The sequence below is a fragment of the Coturnix japonica genome, chromosome 4 (assembly GCF_001577835.2).
Source record: "Coturnix japonica isolate 7356 chromosome 4, Coturnix japonica 2.1, whole genome shotgun sequence".
In the NCBI taxonomy this organism is placed as follows: Eukaryota; Metazoa; Chordata; class Aves; order Galliformes; family Phasianidae; genus Coturnix; species Coturnix japonica.
The window spans coordinates 44,784,580-44,804,293 of NC_029519.1; the positions used below are offsets into that span (position 1 = coordinate 44,784,580).

Sequence of the window (19,714 nt, forward strand, 5' to 3'; positions counted from 1 at the left end):
GGCCAAAACTGAACATTTTTCATTAATATGGGCAACAGCCAGCAAAAATTAGGGCTGATGAATTAGGTAAAGCATAGTCAGGTAATTGTCTATAAGGCAAAAAAACCCCACAACCCTGTAACAGAACTATAGCAGGTCATAATATTGTGGTAAAAAAATGGCAGAAAAACCCAATCAGGCCCTGCAGGCTGTCTTGGAGAAGTAAAGCTCCTATGTAAAAGCAATATTGAATTCCTGGTGTCATTACCCTTTCCTGGTTTCTGCTGCATTAAATGTAGTTAATGTACCTGGAAGATCTTTAGAACCAGCACATCAGTTATTAGAGGTTCACCTGGTCTAGCTGGAGGGAGGGCTGTAGCTGAGGTGCTACCATTGAAAAGACATGGTGGGATGAAATGTGGACTTCTTGTTGCCTTCGTCTCAAGTTACCAATCTGTGAGTTTCTTTAAGAAAGGGAAATGGAAATGAACAGGGAGCTGACTTGCTTAGTTTTTAGAATTGTGTCATTTTATGGTAAGCAATCTAAACATAATTAAACAATGGTTTCAGCTGCTACACCTACTTAGGATCCAGTGCCAATTCCTCCACTCCCCCCCCCAGCTTTGTATTTCCTTGTATTTTGACAATGTTACTTCCTTGTGAAGAAGAAAGTTCTTTTCCTCTTGAGGTGATGAGAGAACTGAAAAGAAAAGCTTCCATTTCATATCACATATTGCATTCTATATCAGTCCTGCCAGGGTGTTTTTTTGCTATGTCCTCTCAACCAACTGACAAGAATACAGTGTAATACAGGGAAAATATTTGACCCAAACAAATGGGCAGCAGTGTAAAGGCAAATTGCTACCTGTGCATGTGTCAGCTGGGACCCTGATGGGGAGGTGATCCCTGGACACTGAGTTTTTATACGGACAAAGAAGCATTGAGGGAAAGTGTCCATTTAAATGACATTTTTAGGAACAGACTGAGCGTGAAAGTGGTTTAAAAGACAGAAGAAAAAGTGTGAATTAGCAGCATGAAATATGATAAGTGGTCTTGATGCAAAAGTGTGTTAGTGCACTGATGGGTGCAGGATGTGTGCTACTGCTACACCAGTGACAGAGGAGAAGGTATGCCCATCTGGCCAGGTTTTGTGTGCTGTGCAAAATCCTGCTGGTATGGCCCAGGTACTATTCCCAGAACACACCACCTAGTCATATATATATATATATATAGTCATATATACGTAAATATAGTCTGGCCTGGGTGGGCTTCCATGAGAGGACACTGAATGAAAGGGAGGCAAGGAGCCTAGCTGCAGTGATTTATGTTGGTTGTTGAGGAGGATACTTACCTTGTACTTTGCTCTTCCTTTTGCCAAAGCCCTTTTATCAAGTGCTCCTCAATGTCCAGAAATGAGAGGTGTGTATCACTGTTGTGCTAAGGAGCAGCAGCAGAACTCTGAATTTTCATTCACCCTTTGAAAAGACAAGTAATTCAGATTGCGCATTTGTTTGCAAGCTGGTAGTAAGATGATAAACTCACAGAACTTTCTTACTGTGTGATTCCTCCTTGTCTTACAGCATGCAAAAATAACTGACGAGCATGTCACATGTGTTGTGGTCCAGTGCGTGCTGGCAGTTTGTTGGAGTGAGGAAACAGTTCAGTGCTGCAAGAGGAAAGCACAGATGAAAACTGTGCCTCTTTGAGGTTGTATGTTCCAGCCTTTTCCTGTGTATCCTCCATTGCTGGGAAAAAATAGAAAAGGATACCTTGCATGAATTCCTAGATGTTAGTCTTGCAGATGATGTGTTTTATCTTGTGGTTCTGCACAGGACATGATTGGCAGTGCCGTGGAGAGAGGAAATGACATTCTCCATTCAGACAAGCCTGCTGGAGAGGGAAGAGGTGAGATGGGTCTTCTGCATTTGCTCTACCTGATGGCACTGTGCAGAGCAGTCATCTGGGGCATCGGTTCCCTGTTGGCTCTCAAGAGTTATTTTAAAAGAAGCTGGGTTTGGTTCTGGATTTAAAATACTGTAGCACAAGTTCTTTCTGCAGAATAAGGGAGCTTCTGTCCTGGTGGGTGCAACCTTTCGCTGAGAGCTCATGGGAACAAATACTGTTCTAGAACTGACAAAGGGAAATACATCCAAGGTAAATACAGCAATCTGTTCTCTAAGTGCATCAACCAGACCATCCTGAAGGCAGCCAGAGGCTCATTTCTCTGAGTGCTAGAGAGCATATGCAAGTATTTGAAGAAAACAAAATGCATCTAGCATCTAAAGAGTATTTTCTCATATTAGATGTTTACTCAGCCATTTCCTTATGGACTGTGGGAGAATCATTTGGGACCAAGTGTCCTTCTTGGTTTCCTATTTTCTTGATCAGTCACCGCAGTAGCTGCATGCTTCACAGATTACAGAGAAGGTAAAAATGATATCTCTGTCTCTCCTCAGCCGTTGATAGAAGAAACCCATTTAGCTTATTGTCTCATGATCTCCAAGATAACATGTTTGCATGCTCACTTGGCACCTAACTTCAGTGGCTTGGGAAGGCTCTGCTTGGCACTGAGAGGGAAGCCATAAGGGGCTTTTCTCTCTCCTTAGGTACCTGGAGCTGTTGCTTACAAGCTGCATCATGTTGCTTTTCAGAGCTCCAGTGGTGATCACTAATAGCAAAAAGGCAGCCTATGGGTATGTGCACACGGGTCGTTGTGTTTGCTCCTGGCAACACTGAGGAGCTGAGAGGTACAGGAGTGCTTTATGTAGTGGCTGCCAGAGTGTCCAAATAGATCAAGCTGTCAAAGCCAGGTGTCTGTTCTGCTGGGGAGCTATAGAGGCTCCTCAGCTGCAGGCTGTGTTGTGTGATGGTCACAGTCTCTCTGCTGTGCTTGTTAAGTAAAAGGAGTGGGGGCAATGATTGTGTGTGTGCAGATTCAGACGTAATACATGCTGAATTGTATGACCTGCTAAACAACTTAGCCAGCATCATCTGGTGCATCGTATACTTGGTTTTGCCTTTTTTTGTCTTCTCCCCAGGACTATCCCAACCATAGCGTTCCCACTCCACTTGGTGGGTGACAGTTTTCTGGGGAAGAAGTCCTGGCAGTTAAATGACAGTGGGCCCTGAGCAGCAGGTGGAGGCATCTGTGCATGCTCATGAAGCTCCCGTTTTCCTCGCCTTTCTCATGGATGGATGCAAGCAGCTTCTGCACATCTCTGTGAGCTGTGACAAGGAGCACGAGCTGTAGTGCTGGCAAGGCACTGAGCAACACTGCTGTGTGACCCGGTGTTATGTCCTCCTTCAAACACTTTACAAGCTCCGCACCCTTGTTTGTTGCAAAAGGATTGCTTTTGAAATGGGACTTTCACGTGGGCTTTGCTCTCTGTTGAAGTTAGAGAGCTGGATCATATTTTCCTTTGTTCAGTCCAGAGTTTGCTGGAGTTCCTTCCTGGTCGCAAATGTGTTTGAAACGGGTCAGATCATAAAAGCTTATCAGCAAGAAAGAACACTCATGTTTCGCTTGAGCTTCGTTACGTATTTATTCACTTGGGTGAGCTGCACCCCCCCACAACAGTTAGTGCTTTCTTCAAGCCAAACCCGACTTGTACTCTTCCCGTGGCGCAGATCGGAAAGCTTTAAGGAGCGTTGCTCGCTGCCAGTGGGAGGGCCCGGCTCGTCTGTGTCCTCGCACTCCACAGTCTGTGCTAAGGCTGCGTGTCCAATAGGTGGCAGCACCCCATCTGCTTACCTCTCGGCTTTGGGAAGAAATAAGGGTTTTCTGCAGGTAGAGGCTCCGCTTTCCCATTGTAGCTACAGGTGTAAGCGAGAGTGAAGTGAGCTCTTCTGCATCCTGAAAGTTTCCATGCACTGTAGGGATCCTTTCTGTAGGCTTTCAAACATAGGTTTATGTGCAGAAACAAACTTAATCAGATGATCTTGGTTTGATTCTTGCCCTTTATGTTTGTTTGTTTTAAAGCCCTTTAACTATTGTAAACTAGCCAGTGAATTCTCTTGGGTACACCTGAAACATGAGAAGTGTTGGAAAAACACAAAGTAGAGTCACGGGATTTGTTTTTTTCCTCTTGCAAGTGTGTGATAACTTTCACATAATGATCTCAAAACAAGCCCTAAGCCTTGCTACGTCTATGCAAATAAGGCAGAGTTATCTCTCAGTAAGGGCTGGGGGACAATAAAGCTAAGGTTACTTGCTACGTTACACTTTGCAAGTTACTTTGAAGGTGTGTTGCAAGTGTTTGCTGCTACAACAAGGGGACTTGCAAGACAGGTTTATACTGTGATGACAAAAACAGAGGCTGTAAGATAAGCATAGCCAAAGGGAAGGAATCGAGGAATTGTGTGGTAGGTGAAAAGCAAGTACCAGACTTACATAATTTGGTCTTGAACCACAGCCATTTCATTTTGAACCCAAATCAGGTTCACTCTACTAACACTGTGTGTCTGCAAAGTGTTCACCACAAAAGTAACCCTGGATCATGAGCATGGCTGAGAGGCCTATGCACTTTCTCATTTCTTAGTTCTCAGCTCCTTGTGGAATAGCTGGAGTTGAGGCTTTGCATCTTTTCTACTTTGGTGTTGCTTAATTTCCTCCACTTTTGCCCTCCTTACCTGGACTTCTCTCTAGATCCCACATTCTGGGACACCTGATAGTATTGAATTGCTCTTGTTACTTTCTTTGTCTGGCAGACTATTTCTGTGAGCCTGCAAATTTGGTTTTCGATTGCGTGCTGCGTTGGACAGGCTATGTGAGACTTATGTCTAAGTCCTATTGATGTGTAGAGTCATTTCTAAAAATGCTTGGTATTGATCTAATTAGGCGCCCAGAGAGGCCAATTACTCAGGCAGCTCTTACTTTTGTCACTGGAATATATAATGTTGGAGTACATGACTTGCTCAGATCTAGACTCTGAAAATAGAAATCCATTATTTTCAATTACTTTTTTGGATTTGTTTCCAGAGCCTCGCAGCAGCAGTAATGAGGATGTTGATCTAGATAAAAAGCGTCTAAAAGTCCCATCTTTCTACTTTACTCAAAGGAGCCAAGCATCCAACTAAGGCACATTTCTGACCACAGGTCCTAAAAACATTTCTGCCCTTTCTCACTTGTGTCTTTCTCCATAGGATGGAAAATGTGATTTCTTATGGCAGCACATCATTGACAGAGCTCTGCCCCTCAAGACCTAAGCAGAGGCGTTTTGCTCTTTCAAGTGCCTTTTTAAATTTCTGCAACTCTTGTTTTATGTTATTTTAAATATTTCCCCCTCCCCCCCTTCCCCTTCCCCTTTGCCTTTATGCATTCATAAAGGATGTTTCTTGCAAGATTTTGGCCAGAAGAAATCTCTCAGTAATCTGAGAAGGGCAGAAAAGACCAAGTCAGGGGAGGTGGCGCTTGGGAGCCTAATCCCTAAACTCCTGCGGATTAGAGTCGGGGCGCCGCGCCAGGGCAACCCAAGCTCTATTCCTGGCCCTCTAAACCCCCTAGCTGCTTTGGATCTGCACTGTGCACGTTTCAGAGAAAGCATTCAGCTTGCGATGTGTCGTCAGCAGTTTTTGAACCCTTTGCAAGCTAGAAAGGGTGTCACTGTGATGAACTAAGCTGGGGGATGAGGGTGCCACTTGTTTGGATGGGGAGAAAGGTGGGATCAGTGCAGTAATTGCATGCACCAGAAACTAATCCCAACCTTCTTGTCCCCTCTTCCCTTCCTCTCCTCCAAAGTGTGACTTTGCTTTCAGCTGTCACGTACTTGAGTTGATGCTGCCAAAGTTTGTATGGAGAATCTGTGCTGCAAACAGGCATTGGGCAGAGGCTGCAGGCTGTGCAGGTGTGGTTGCACGCGTGCACGTGTTGGTGCTCAGGGAATGGAGTAAGTGCTGGAGCATGTTGCAAGTGAAGATGCAAGAACTTTGCAGAGCAATAAAATGTGTGTGGCTTATGTTTGGTTTGGAAACTCAACCCTATCTGTTCCAGATGTTTTCACTTGTGTTTATAGCAAATAGCTACTGTGCTGCTCTTGGAGAGAAAAAAAAAGTAATTGGGGTGTGCCTACACAACACTTACATGCAGGCGAGCGCAGCATTAATGATGCTGAAGGATTTAATGAAGAACTTGAGCTTTCGGGGTAGGCTTCTGTGTCATGGCCGCATGCTGTGTTGGTAAGTATAACCCTTTAATGAAGAGCTCTTCATTTTATGCATGAAATATAGCAGTAAGTGTGCCTGGGCAGTGCCCCAGGAAGTCTTCACAGCAAAGGTATAGAGTTAGGAGCCTGTTCTGTAAAGAGGAGCTGATAAAAGGTGGAGAGAGATGGAAGGGGAAGGAGAGCAACTGCTGAAATCAGTCTCCAAATAGATGAATGAATGGGTGACACACATAAATGACTGCTGTGATGGCCTGACTTACTGGAGCTTGGTCTCTGGATAATCCTCGTATGTCAGATTTCTGTAAGGCCAACATGTGACACAAAGCTTGCCTCTCGACAGACAAGTGTGCTTTGCTGGTATTAAGAGGCTGGCTGAAGCTGAGTCTCCCTCTGTGCATTCAAACGCGTGCGTATGTCTGTGTATAGTATGTGTGCTGCAGCCAACATCCTTTAGAAGAACTTGAAAGGGAAACTGGAATTCCACAAGCTCTTGGCTCTTGCATAGACAGTCTCAAACTTGCCTGAATGTGTGTATATCCTTGTTAGAGGGGAAAAAAAAGAGAAAAGGAAAAAAAAAAAGGAAAAAAGGAAAGAAAAAAGAAACAGAAAAAAAGCCACAAAGACTTCTAGCCGGGATTACCTTTCTCACACCTGTCACCACTGATGTCCTCTCAAGGTTAGAATTTGAGCAACGTGAGGCCAGCTTATACCAAACGGCATTCGAAAGAAGCTCTATGAAGGAACAGCAGGCACTGGAAGGAGGACGGGAGTGCCCACAATAACATGAACAACAACTTACAAGTTAACCTGCCCAGGACTTGGGCTGGTTCAAATAGCTCGCTCCAGGAGAAGTCTGAGCATTCCTTTTTTCTTTTTTATTACTATAGGATGGAGGACGAGGCAGTACTGGATAGAGGGGCTTCCTTCCTTAAACATGTATGTGATGAAGAAGAAGTGGAAGGTAAGAGACCTCGGACTGCTGGGGATTCACAGTTCTTTACAATTCTTATTTGTATATAAAATTACCAGATAGGTAGTAGAGAAAAAAGACATTTTTGTTTCGACTGAGTATTAATCCTAAAATCGGCCAGAACACCATTGGGCTTACACAGGGTGAAAATGACTTTTAAAATTCAAAATACATTGTCTTTTTCAGTTCTAGAGAGAAAGTTATTGTATGCTCCTTGTGTACATTTGTACTTTTCACAAAGTCCCATTCACTGGCTCTTGCATAGTGACTGTGCAACACAGGCTGTTTGTTTCTTTTACATGTGTTTTAGCAATACTTGCATATCCCCACTGCACCTCAGAGGGCTTGAATGCAGTAACAGGTTTTGCGACCTAGAAAGAGTGGCAGGATTTGTACCAAGTGTTGGGGGTTGGCATAAGGCAGCAAGAGGATGTTTTCCCAGGTTGTGCTTTTGTCTTTTGAAGAATTTTCCTTGAAAGAGGAATTTCCAAGAGAGCAAAATGTTTCCTCACCTTTCAGGAAAAGGGTAAACTTTGAAAGTGTTTTAATTTTCTCTGTGGCTAAAAACATTGTGAAATGTGAAAGGAGAAAGGAGTTTAAAATGTAACTTTTTAAGATTGGCCATGGAAAAAATCTAAAGCTGATAATAATGAGTTATTGGCAGCAAATTCTTCTTTCCTTGTTTTATGACGATCAGTTGACAGGGTGTTTGATAAGCTAATAGGAGATGAGGAACAAACCATGGGCTATGTACTCTAGCTAGAAAGGAAATGAGGCCAGTGTTCTGCCTCACAGTGTTTCCCTTCCCCTTTTGGCCTGCATCTATGGTTTTATTCTAGTTTATTTGTAAACTGTGACTGGTGGCTTTCCTTTAAAATGTTTTGAAAGGTGCACGGTTTCATGTCATTATCACCAGCACTGGACACCAGTGGATTGAGCTGTATGAAGGAAAGCAGTCTGCAGAACTGATTGATTGTAGAGCATTTGCAGCAAGACCAGTTGTTGCCACAAAAATACCTGTGCTTTTTATTCCCCTCTAGTATGAATTTGTATGTGTTCAGTAGCTATAAATCACCGTGTTGTGTTTAATTAGTCCTGCAGGGTTGGAATGACAGGGTTTTTCGATTAGCCTTGTGCTTGTAGAATAATTGATACTTTGGCACAGCAGAAACATTTGGGAGGAGAAGGAAGGGAAATGTTTCTTGTAATGTAACATCTGAAGTGTTGCCACGTGCTCTGATGGTGTGTATCACCCATTTGTGATGCTCAAGGAATATAATTGCAGATTTTTATTTGAGAAGAGCAGTACATGAGTGTCCATTGTAACAGTCTGTGACAAAGACTGTGAAAAGTCGTGGCTGATGTCTTTAGTAATGTGGCATGCTTATCTCTGTGTTTCAGAGCAGAGATCATTTGATTTTCTTGAGCTAACAGAGCAGTTGATCTTCATATCACTGGGGTAAGGGAAAGAAGAGGTGGAAAAAATACGAAGTATTTTTGATTGCACACAGTGGGCCTCTGAGAGCTTTAGCTGCTTGTCTGAATCTATAGAGACTTTGGCTGGGTAGCCAGCTAATTCTCTTGTTCATGCTAAAAGCAGTGCCTGGATTCTCTCTGGCTTCAGTGAATGGCCTAGCTAAATGACAGAAGAAGCTGCTGTCTGTGGTGGGGCTGGTGCTGATGCTGTAGCATCTGTCAGTGTCACGATGCAGAGGGGTGTGCATATGATCTGGCTGGTGAGTTGCTGCTCAGCTGCTCCTTACTTCTTTACTGGGACAGCCTTAAATCCAGAGCTTGCCTTGCAAATTTGAGTTGTTACCAAGTGCAAATGATTTTTCAAGCTCTGGCAATTTGAAGAGAACTTACTTGTCTTAACTCACAAAATGCATGTTGATAATTATATCTTACCCTTTATGCACACATGTGTGCATAACTATAACTGTGTATAACTGCAAGAAACACATGTGCACCTGATATGTACAAATACACCCCATGTGCAGTCATAGTATGCATTTATCTAATGGAATGATTGAAATGTCAGGTTGAAGGCCCTTGGCTGACACTTCATGCAGATAGTTTTAGGCCTCTGCTAGATTTAGGGCAAGGGTCTGAAGCACAGGTCTTATGAGGAGGGCCTCATAAGCTGAGGGAACTGAGGTTGTTCAGCAGGCTCAGGGGAGACCCTGTGGCTCTACAGTTGCTTGAAGGGAGGTTGTGGCCAGATGAAGGTCAACCTCTTCTCCCAGGTAACTAGCATTAGGATGAGAGATAATGGCTGTAAGTTGCACCAGGGGAGGTTTGTTTTGGATAATAGGAAAAAACAACTCTCAGAAAGAGTGGTGATATGCTGGCACAGGCTGCTCAGGGAGATGGTGGAATCACTGTCCCTGGAGGTGTTGAAGAAGAGTGGAGATGAGGCACTGAGAGTTGAGGTCAGTGGCTGTGGTGGGGGTGCATTGACAGTTATACTTGATACATCTTAGAGATCTTTTCTAATCGTAGTCCTTTCATTCTGTGGTTTCTGCATTAGAGGTGCAGTGGCATAGTTTCAAGAAGATCATTAAGTATAGGGACCTAAGTGTGTTCATTCTGAAGTTCTCTCTATTGCTTTAGCCAATTGATATTGTTAGAACTTGTTTTTTCTGAAAGGATTGCACTGGTTGCATCCTGTGTATTTCTTCGAACTTGTTAGCAGCTGAGGAGGGGGATGAGACATTATAATGTCCTTAGGAAGCTGGCTGGTTTTCTTGCTGTTGAATCTGCTTGCATTAGAACAGGCGAAGGCAATTCTTGAAAGTCATCATCCTGAGCATATTAACTCTCCAGAATGGAAGAGAAAAACAGCATGCTGTCACTCTGGGATAGCAAGCAACTCCTGAATTCATTCTGTTATTATTGTTTTGGTAGCTAATTGCCTTGTGTTATGTCTGTCAGATGGAGATAACAGCTCTGGATTAGCACATCACTCACTGATTTGATTATGTAGTGGTGTAGGAGAAGGGGAAGGACTTGGTTTGTTAAGGAGTGGGGGTAAAATGGGCATTTCTGATCAGCAGTATGTTTAGACATTTGCAGCTTGAGGTGGTTGTCGGTCATGCCCTTGCTGAGTAAATGTAATATTAACAATAGAAACCATGTATACATTTCAAAAGCATGTCCTTTTGGCCTAGATCCAGAGATTGTTTAATGCTCCTCTAAGGTGGCACCACAGTCTGATCCCACACTGCACGTCACTGCTATTTTATTAGCGATATCAGCCGTGGACATTCAAAAATGACTCGATTGCATGTACCCTTCCTACTGTTTTTCATGAGAGAAGGCTTAATTAATAAAATGATGACGTTTTAGTTTGCAGAGCTGTTTTTCTGTCTGTAACTGATGTTTCACGGAAGCATCCAGAAATGTTACTTGGCAAGATAGGGGGGTCTCCTAGAGTCCTGTTCAGCATATGAAAGAAAATGAGAAATTGTAGATTTTCCTGGGAAAAATAAGAGCAGGCACTGCCCTAAGCTGAACCTACTGCGTAAGAAAGTCATTCCCATTCATTTTGAGCACTGCACGTTCCTTTCCTTGAAGGTAATGACATATTGCTGTAATGCCACTGTTAGGAGTGCTGGTATGTGTGACACAAAGAGATTACTTAATAACCAATTTTGCAACAGGGGAAAAATAAAGCTCCACCTTATCCTTTGAGATAAGGTATTCTTGGCTCCTTAAGTAACTTCCCCCAGGCTTGCTGTCCTGCCTTTGCAGTGGGGTGGAGGATGTGGGATTTCCAGTGCGGCAGCTCTCTTACTGGAAAGAGAGGTAGCACCCTGGCTGTGGCCCATAGAAGTGACTAGCTCTTGTGTAAAGTGTCTTGTCCTGTTTTTCAGTGGATTTTTGAAGTAATGGCATGGGGAGTATACCTTAGAAATGAATTACAGAAAAAGGTCTGTTACCATGAAAACTTTTCTGTGGATTGCATTAACAGTATAGGATTTACTACATATAGGGCCTAAAACAGGCACTTTGTAGGAATGTCTGGAGACATCCTTTGCCATTTTAGCTGATTGCTCTCCCCACTTCCATCTTCCATCCTTCCTATTCTTGACCGTTTTGTGTCACTATGCTTTGCTGGTAGAAAGCTGTGTTGTGCTGAGACTGTGATTATTAACTTGATGGTTGGATCAGTGAAGAGAAACAAAGGTTGTTGTGAAAATTGTTACCTTCACTAACAGCAGGTAGAAGACATGAGAAAGCAGTTGCATTCAGACATTTACTTTGTTTTCTTCTTTTCTTCTCCCACTGCAAGCCTCAGTTTTTGATCACTGTATACAGACCTCCTCTGTTTTCAGAAACAGCCAGAAGACCTGTTTCATATCAATTCAAGCTTTTAATTGCTTCTGAAATAAGTACAATAAAAAAAAAAATCACGTGAAGTGTAGCGCAGAATGTACTATATTATTTTTCTTTGATACCTTTAACTGCAGAGCTAGTCAATGTAGGCTGTATTTCATTTGGTTTTGCAAAAGGAAGATGCTGAGGACTTAGGAACTGCCCTTTTTTTTTTCTTTTTTCTCTCTCTTTCTGTGACTCGGGACCAGCAGGCACAGATGGAAACCTGAATGTTACCCCACGCAGTAAAAACAGAATGAATGGTTTGGATTTTCCCAGCTGTGAAGTGTTTGGATGAAAGATTCCAGTTGAAGTTCTGTCCAACTTTGGTTCTTGGGATGCTTGACAGGATACTGAAACGTGCCCTTATCTGCTTTGTAAAAAATAACAAGGTCCTAGTGCTATGGCTTCAGTACAGTCTTTTGGTAATATACTAAATCCCTATGGAAAAGTTGGGAGGTGTTTTTCTGTGTGTGGATTAATTAAGTCAATTGTGTAAATGCTGCGATCTCTGTTAAATGTGAATCGCTTGTAAGTGGTTTGTTCAGAACTCTGTCCTTCAGATAATATCACTTGAGTCATTAGTTCGCTTGATGCTGGTAAATCTCTGAGCATGTTTACTGTTGGTGCTTTCCAGCCTGTGTCTGTTTCACCCACTGTTGCATGAAGTATCTTTCTGGTTGTTGTAAATGCTCATCATACATTGGTAGGGATCAGGGTTAGCTTTGAAGATGCAGGGGTTGTGTGAGAAGATGCTGAGAGCCCTTGAAAGCTCTATGAGGAAAGTCTGCAAAGTTCATACACTTATAAACTGATCTTACATAACACAGCGTTGGCTGCACGTATAGAAGAAATGGAGAAAATGGTTTCAGTACAGCTGAGTCAATATATGAAGTTCTTCACCCATTGCAAAGGAAAGTTTGTTTGGTTTTTTTTTTTTAACCTTTTTGAGCAGGGCTAAGTTCCGTACTGCAGGTAAGGTGCTTGGCAGAGAAGTCATACACTCTATACCATTCTGACAATGACTTTCCTCATAACCAAACTAAATTTCAAATCTTAGTTTGAAACAGTTTTCCCTTGTCCTGCCACAACAGACCTTGCTTAAGTGTCAGTCTCTTTTTTTCTTGTCCCTTTAGTTACTAAAGGGACAGCTCCCCTTTAGATACTGAACGGGGGATCAGGCGCAGTATTTACTCAACTCTAGGGTTCACCTTTTGCTTTTACAGAGACCTTCTGAATCCATAGCAAGCAAGTCAGTTGATCATTCCCTGCTCCAGCTTCTCATCTGCAAATGGACCGATTGTACTTCCTCTGGCTGCTAAAGATTGTTAATATTCCAAAAGAGGAACTGCCATGTAGTAGGAGCAGCACTGAAGGCTGCTTTACAGCTGCTGAGGTGATTCATGCCTGAAATGCAGTTACTCTTTTGCTTTACTTTCAGACTCCTCCAGCATGTGGTGGCTCTCACACAAGCCAATGCACACCCACTCAGTCTGTTGATCTTTACATTGCAACATTGTATACTAGCAATTTAAGCTTTCCTTTCACTTGGGTCCTATTCCTACTCCAGCTGCCTGGCACTGTGGGAACTTCCTTCGAAATGAAAAGAGAATGAAAAGAGACAGAAACTTGTAGTGCTTCCTGAAAGGAAGTGTGCTGCAGGAGAGGCATCTACAAGCCTTTTGTAAATGGAGCTCCCACTGCATTCCTTACTATCTGGTGCCCTGCTGGCAGGAGCTTGGCACTCTGATACACCCAACCTCAGCTGCACTATGCTTTCCAGAAAATATGCTGCTGCCTCTCTATGTTGAGTTCCAGCTGCAGGCTTGGAATATAGGTTGGCTTGCAGCAGGGCTGTTCTCCCTTATGATGTGCTATTTCAGTTTCGGGCACTTACAAGGACTTCCCCTGAGCTGCTTGGCACTTGCCAAAGAAATGGGATGCTGGTTGGGTAGGACTCTGCCTGGCATGTTGTGGTTATCTATCATGTTTTGGTTGCTGACTTGCGCCCTGTCTTCATTGTTTGTCCTTCAGGCTTCAATCTGACTCCTGGTGCAGCAAAAGATGGATAGTAGTTCAGGCTCCTAAGAAGACACAGGATTTGCTTCAGTCACCCTTGTGTCCGTCAGCATTTATAGTAATGTTGATACAGTAACAGTTTATAGTAATTTGCTGTGCTTGCAAAATCAGGGGAAGAATATTAGAAGTTTTTATTCCATTATCAGTGGCCTGGAAAAATGGCTGTGGCCTCCAACTGAAGGCTTAAGTACATAGGTTCAGTAGCTATGAAAATCAAGGCTTTTATTTATATTGGAGATCTAAAACCTACCCGCCTGTATTCATTTAACAGGGCTAATGGCAGCTTGGTATTAACTTGGTGATCAATGAGATAGAAATAGGGAAAACGAGGCTAAGATTTTCAGGCAAGAAGGGCTGTTCTGGATATATCCATTTTGGGTGGTAATTCAGGACATTTCTAAAGGAGATGTGATTTTTAAAGGAACTGTGATCTGTTCTTGATGTGGATGCTAGAAAATCTGAAGCTACTGTGTGTCTGAACAGCTTGATCTAAAACTTAGAGCAAGCAGCTGAGCCCAGCACAACTCTCTTCCTCTGCTCCGCCCCCAAAGCTGTGCTTTTGAAAAGTTTTCTTTAAGTGGAATCCAAGCAACACTGGCCAGATTAGATCAGATAACAGTAGGGCAGGTTCGGTGGCTTCTGTAACCTCTCATAGCTCCAAAGAGGAGAGAAAGAAAAGCAGCTTATGGGGTTGTGGGTAAGAGTCTAGCAATGGCTTATATAAAGCTCAGTGGTAATGCCCCAAACACATTTATTATTATGTGTAAACAGTGTTGATCCATTAATTTATTGTGGTACCTTTTAGCTGCTGTTGGCATGTGCCTTCTTGGCTTCACGACACATGTTCTGATCCTCTCCTAGCAATGACTGACTTAATTTCCTATCTTTGAACAGAATTTGTAGGATCTTCTACAAGCCAGATGAAGACCTTAATTTTAAATTTTCTGTTCCTATTTTAGACCTTCCTGACTCCATTATGTGAGCTCTGTCTTTTACAACTATCTTGTTCTATGAGGCTAACACACGTTTTAAACATGCTTCACTGGAACAGCTCCCGAGTCTTGCTAGGAATCTGGCATTTTGTCTGGGTCACTGATAGGCAGCAAGTGAGCATATGTTTGAAACTGAGAAGTGCAAACATCAGATAGATGACTAAGAACAATTTCTGTCTGGCTAACTATAGTGTTGTCATATGGGAAGCTTTTAAAGATTGCAGAGGTCATCTCACACAAAGATTAAACCAGTGTTTTGAAGATACTGAAGATCTGGGAGCCTGCTGATAGCCAAAGATTCTCCTACTTACATGCTGTCTTCCATTACCCAGTTCAGTTCCCTTCCCCCTGTAGTTGTTTTAGTGCAGGATTAAATGCTGAGAAGTAATACAAATATCTAACATGCTCTTTGCACAAGTTCACCGCTTAATTAAGTAATTCAGTGTACGTTCATTGCCAGCGTTTGGTCCTCTCTTGAACTTTTCCATGCTAGCAGTGAAGATGGGATCCATTATGAGAGCTGGCAGAACTGAAGAGAGCTGTGCTGTTTCTGATCTTGTCCCTTCTTGTTTTATCTTTCAATTGAAATCTAGCTTGCATTTTGAGCCTCTGTTTTCTCTTGTCCTGTACTACATATTTCTCGCTACTTTTCTGTTCTCCTCATGGCTTTCATTAGGTTGTGAACCCCATACTAAATGTTATAGTTGCTCTGTTTATAAAATGTTTGGCCCCATCCCTCAAAAACCCATCATCTGATCAGGTCACATGGACCATTTTCTTTGGCCAGCAGCCATGCAGCGTGGAGTTATTAGCTTTTTGCATAATATTGTCATTTTAAATGCCGTATAGCCTGAAGGCCATCCTGATCTTACTTTGTTCAGAAAGCTGGTTGCATATTTTTGCAGTCATTGTAGATGTGAATTATTCTGTTTCTGCTGGTCAGTCTCTTGCCCAGCATCCTTTGTCCAAATCCAGGCATCCACATGGTCCTCTGGTTTGTGCTTAGACCCTTAACAGGCCTTATTTTCCCATCATGGGAACCTCTTGCAGAGGTGATTTTGTGCCCAAGCGTCACCTCTGTGAGACATGCATGTTTCTGCACTGCTGAAATTGTTACTGTAACACATAGAGCCAAGCCTGTTCCAGTTACACAGACTGCCCTCACTTTGGAGGAAAACACATCTTTTGTGTTGCTCTGCCGTTACTTTGCTCTTGGAAGTAGTAGTGATTTGAGTCTGATTTATCTCCAGTTGGAACATCTTTGTTTAGATTTCACCCAAATTTCAACAAACTACTCAATGAAGCCTTGTGAGCTTTACCTCTTGGATAAAGTCCTACTTATCTGGAAAAGCAGTGTCTTGAGTATTAATGTGTTCTGAACATCCTGTAGGAACTAAGTGCTGAGCCCAGGAGTGTGCGGGGTCAGCCTGTCTGAAGGATTGCTTATGGCTTTTAGTTTTGGCATCTGTGTTCAGATGCATTAGTGGGAATAGTACTTGATGTTTACACTGATGTAGAGGAAATAATGACGTCCCTTGTTTCTGATGCATGAACCAGCTGTATCCACTGTCATGCCTTCTGAATTTCTGTATCCCTACTACTTAGAGTTTACATCTCCCTGCTGTATCATTGAAAATATTCTGGTTTGTCTGTTGTTTCTTGGAGGCTTGCGTTTTCAGCTGTGGGAAAGTTAATATTCATGGGAAATTATTAGGTACTGTATGATATAGGAGGGGAGGATTGTTTCTGTTCTACCAGTACTAGCTGTGCCCCCTGAGTGGAGTGTTGCCCAGGCTGTGCATCCCTATCCCATTTGGGCACATGGTGTGATAGCTGCATCCTGAAGTGGGAGCTGGTTAGGGTGGAGGTGCCAGCCTTGGGAGATGGTTACTACCTGTAGCCCATTTGAATCAGGTAGAGTTAAGTGCACTTAGCTCAAGGCAACGTGGCCTTTTGTTCTTATTTCTTGAGCTGATTTGAAACTAAGCAGGGCTTACTTCAGGAGTTTCTTAGTGCTACTTTTAGTATCTCCCTTTTAAAATGGATCATCCCTGCGGTTTATTTGTCCTTCTGGCCCATCAGCTTTTTATGTCATTTATTTCCTTGGATTCTTGCACAGAGTTAGAAATATCCTTCCATTGCCACTTCCAGTTTTGAAAAGCCATGAAAAACTGCAGAGACTCGCTCTGATCCCAGAGACGTGTCACCACGTTAAGCTGTGTGCTTGGCAGCAGCAGCACCTTGCTGGCCATAAAGACACAAAGATGTCACGTAGTCTTCTGATAAAGCATGCAACAGGCTGCATCTCTCAGCAGCCTCACCTGCCAGCCTCACGTGACTTCAGAGCTGCTGCAAATGCAGGTCCCTAAATGTTGGGTGTCTCTATGGAACAACCTTTCAATAAAGGCAGCAACTCGTAAGTAGTAAGAATAAAAGCCATATGCTTTAGGAGTGTGTCAGGAAGCCACATGTATAACCAAAGCTTCCTCACCCTGGGGAAATGCTGTGTTTCAGTTCTACTCATGTATGAGACCGATTTGTTAGGCTATGAAAATGGGCAGAGAACGGCACATTTTTGCCTTCCTGTGTTATGTTAGCTGTACCTCAATGTTAAGTAGCTGCCGTGTGCTGAGCAAAGCCCTTCTTGCAGGTAGCCTGAAAGCTCTGCCCCAGCCTCCATTCTGAGTGCCTGGACACACACAGCTGCCTGGAGCAGGAGACACAAGTGGCCAGAGCAGTTGGCTTTAGGAGGAGAAGTTGGCTTCATAGACATACTAGTTGTAACCACAAGAGCTTGTCCAAGCTTGACGAGGTTTAATGTGGCTCTCCCTGTTCTTTGGAAAAGAACCTTGAAAGTGAAAATAAGGCCTGGCTGAAAAGTGCTGATACTTAACTCAGTTTCATTGCTTTATAAATTTGTAATGTTAGTTTTTGAACTTGTGTTCTTCTAAGGAGCCAATCTGAGTTTCTTTATGGGCTAGTCTGGCCATGCTCTATGTCTCAACAGTCCTCGTCGTATAGAAAGAATTCCTTCCTAGATATTATGTACCAGCAGGCTTTATCCTTTGATCTCATAACTTTCAGCTCCATCCTCCAGCTGACCAAGTTTTGATTTTGCTAAGCAAAGGTATTTCACCATGTTCTTAAAAGAAGAGAGTTCATGTTTTGAATAAGTGACAGTTTTATAAATGAAGTGTAATCACTTTCTGCTTGTTTGTTTGGCTGGAGATAACTGGAATGGCAAATGAATTTCATAGGTTTTCTGGTAGTAACCTACGCTTGGATTATTGCCACTGTCACTGATACCATGTTACATAAACATGTTTAAATACGTCATATAAAAGGCCTTATGAAAAGACCATTGTTTCAGGAGGAAGCTCCCCAGAACTGCTTAAATTCAGACTTTTTGAGAAGCCTGAACTGCACAGCTATTTATAAGTGTGTGAGACATCAGATCGATTTTATATGATTCTTCTATATGATTCTTTTGGGAAATTTTTTCCTTTTTTTTTTTTTTTTAATGGATGAGATGGTAGGAAATTATAATGCTTTTGGAAGCAAATGTTGTTCCAGAACTGGTTGGGAAAAAACATCTCAACTCTGGATTTCGTTCTCTCTAGATACGTTTTTGCCATTTGGCACTTGTGTTAAAGCATGAACAGATCCACGTGTTTCAAACAGTATATACAGCTTGTGGTTCAGAGGCTTTGGGATGTCAAGTTTGGGACTGACATAATCATACTGAGAGCGAGTAATTCCCTGCCCCAGGCACAGTTCCCACGTGGGCATATCCCAGGATCTCTTCATCACTTACACTCAGCCAGATCCGGAACTGATTGTGCCAGATTTGTCCTTGTTCCTTCACAGAGCTGCATTGCCCCTTGGTGAGCACTGAGCAGCCATTCAGTGTGCTAGTGCAGCACGTACACCCTGCCTTTCACTCTCTAAAAAGCACTGTCTTTTCTTTCTTTTCTTCCTTGGACAGACAGACTCTTCAGGCTCAGCTAGAGGCTTGTGCTGTAGCAACTGCAAAAACCACCAAGCAGTATTAGTAGTATAGACACACAGGAACCTGGTGTCTCATACACATGTGCAGAGCCTGTCTTATCTTGCATCCTTCTGCATGCCTCAGTGGGCAGTGGGGAAATGGGTACCTGAAAGGAGGCTGGGATGTACAGGTAGCACAGGTGGTCAGGCTGTGCTAACACATGAGTCTGGCAGTGGAACTGCACGCAGGCAACTAATGGATGATGGACAATTTGCTAAGTCTGAAAACTTCTTCAAGCCTACAAATTTCTGTGTTCTTGTTTTTCAGTACACATTTTTTGCATTTCTTTAATCCCCAGGTTCCCTTAAAAGGAATAACTCTGAAAAGGGCTTGAGAACATAGTTTTACATGGAAGCAGCATGCTTGGGGCCCCTGGCTAGTTGAGGCAGGGTGTCTAGAACTGCTTTCTTCCCTCATGCTGTCAGCATGCTGCTGGGATCAGCGTATGAGTGTGCATGACTTGAGATTCAGGCAGCTTTGTTCCCAGTGCTTTAACAAGACCATGCTTGGCCAGGACAGAGACAAGAGATGAACAGATATTCCTGTGGGGGGTGTGGAATGCTGTATTTTACAAAACCTATATTTAGCAATATGTGAGTGGGTTTTCAGTGATAACTCTGATTCAGGGGGACCCTTGTGCCCACAATCTAAGTTTGGACTCTGAATTATGTGCTGCTGTTCTTAACTCTTAACGAAGGAAAAGATGCCATCTCAACCAACATTTTTTCAAAGGAAAAATACCTCTGTGATGAGGGCTGCTTCTTGCTTTAATAATGAAATGAGCCAGTTCTGTTCCAAATTTGGTACACAGTAAAGTTCATCTTTGTGTAAAGAAAAGTTCATCTTCAAAAGTTACCACTGAAATAAGCGGGGAAGCTGTGACCCTCTGCTGTCCTTCAGAAAGGAAAAGGTTGCTTTTGCTTGCAGGTCTTTCTCAGCATCTAGGAGATTCCACAGCGTTGTAAAACTTAAGCTTCTGGTCAACCAGAACAGCTCTAGAATGAACGAGATGCACACAGGGAATAGTTGTTCCCCTGGGGGAGAGTGGGTAGAGAGGGAGGAAGAGGCTGTGAACACAGTGGGCACACAGGAGGAAATGTGCAGGTGG

The 19,714-nt window shown here is 43.0% G+C and overlaps 1 protein-coding gene across 6 annotated transcripts in view; it reads left to right on the forward strand.

The window, feature by feature from the left end:
- The window catches only part of SLC4A4 (solute carrier family 4 member 4), a 216,657-nt gene that overhangs the window by 58,204 nt on the left and 138,739 nt on the right, over nt 1-19,714 (forward strand). For all 6 annotated transcript variants that reach the window (XM_015861476.2, XM_015861475.2, XM_015861477.2 and 3 more), the window contains one exon: nt 7,028-7,101. In XM_015861476.2, coding sequence (XP_015716962.1) covers nt 7,028-7,101 — 74 coding nt within the window. The remainder of the gene's footprint in view (nt 1-7,027; nt 7,102-19,714) is intronic.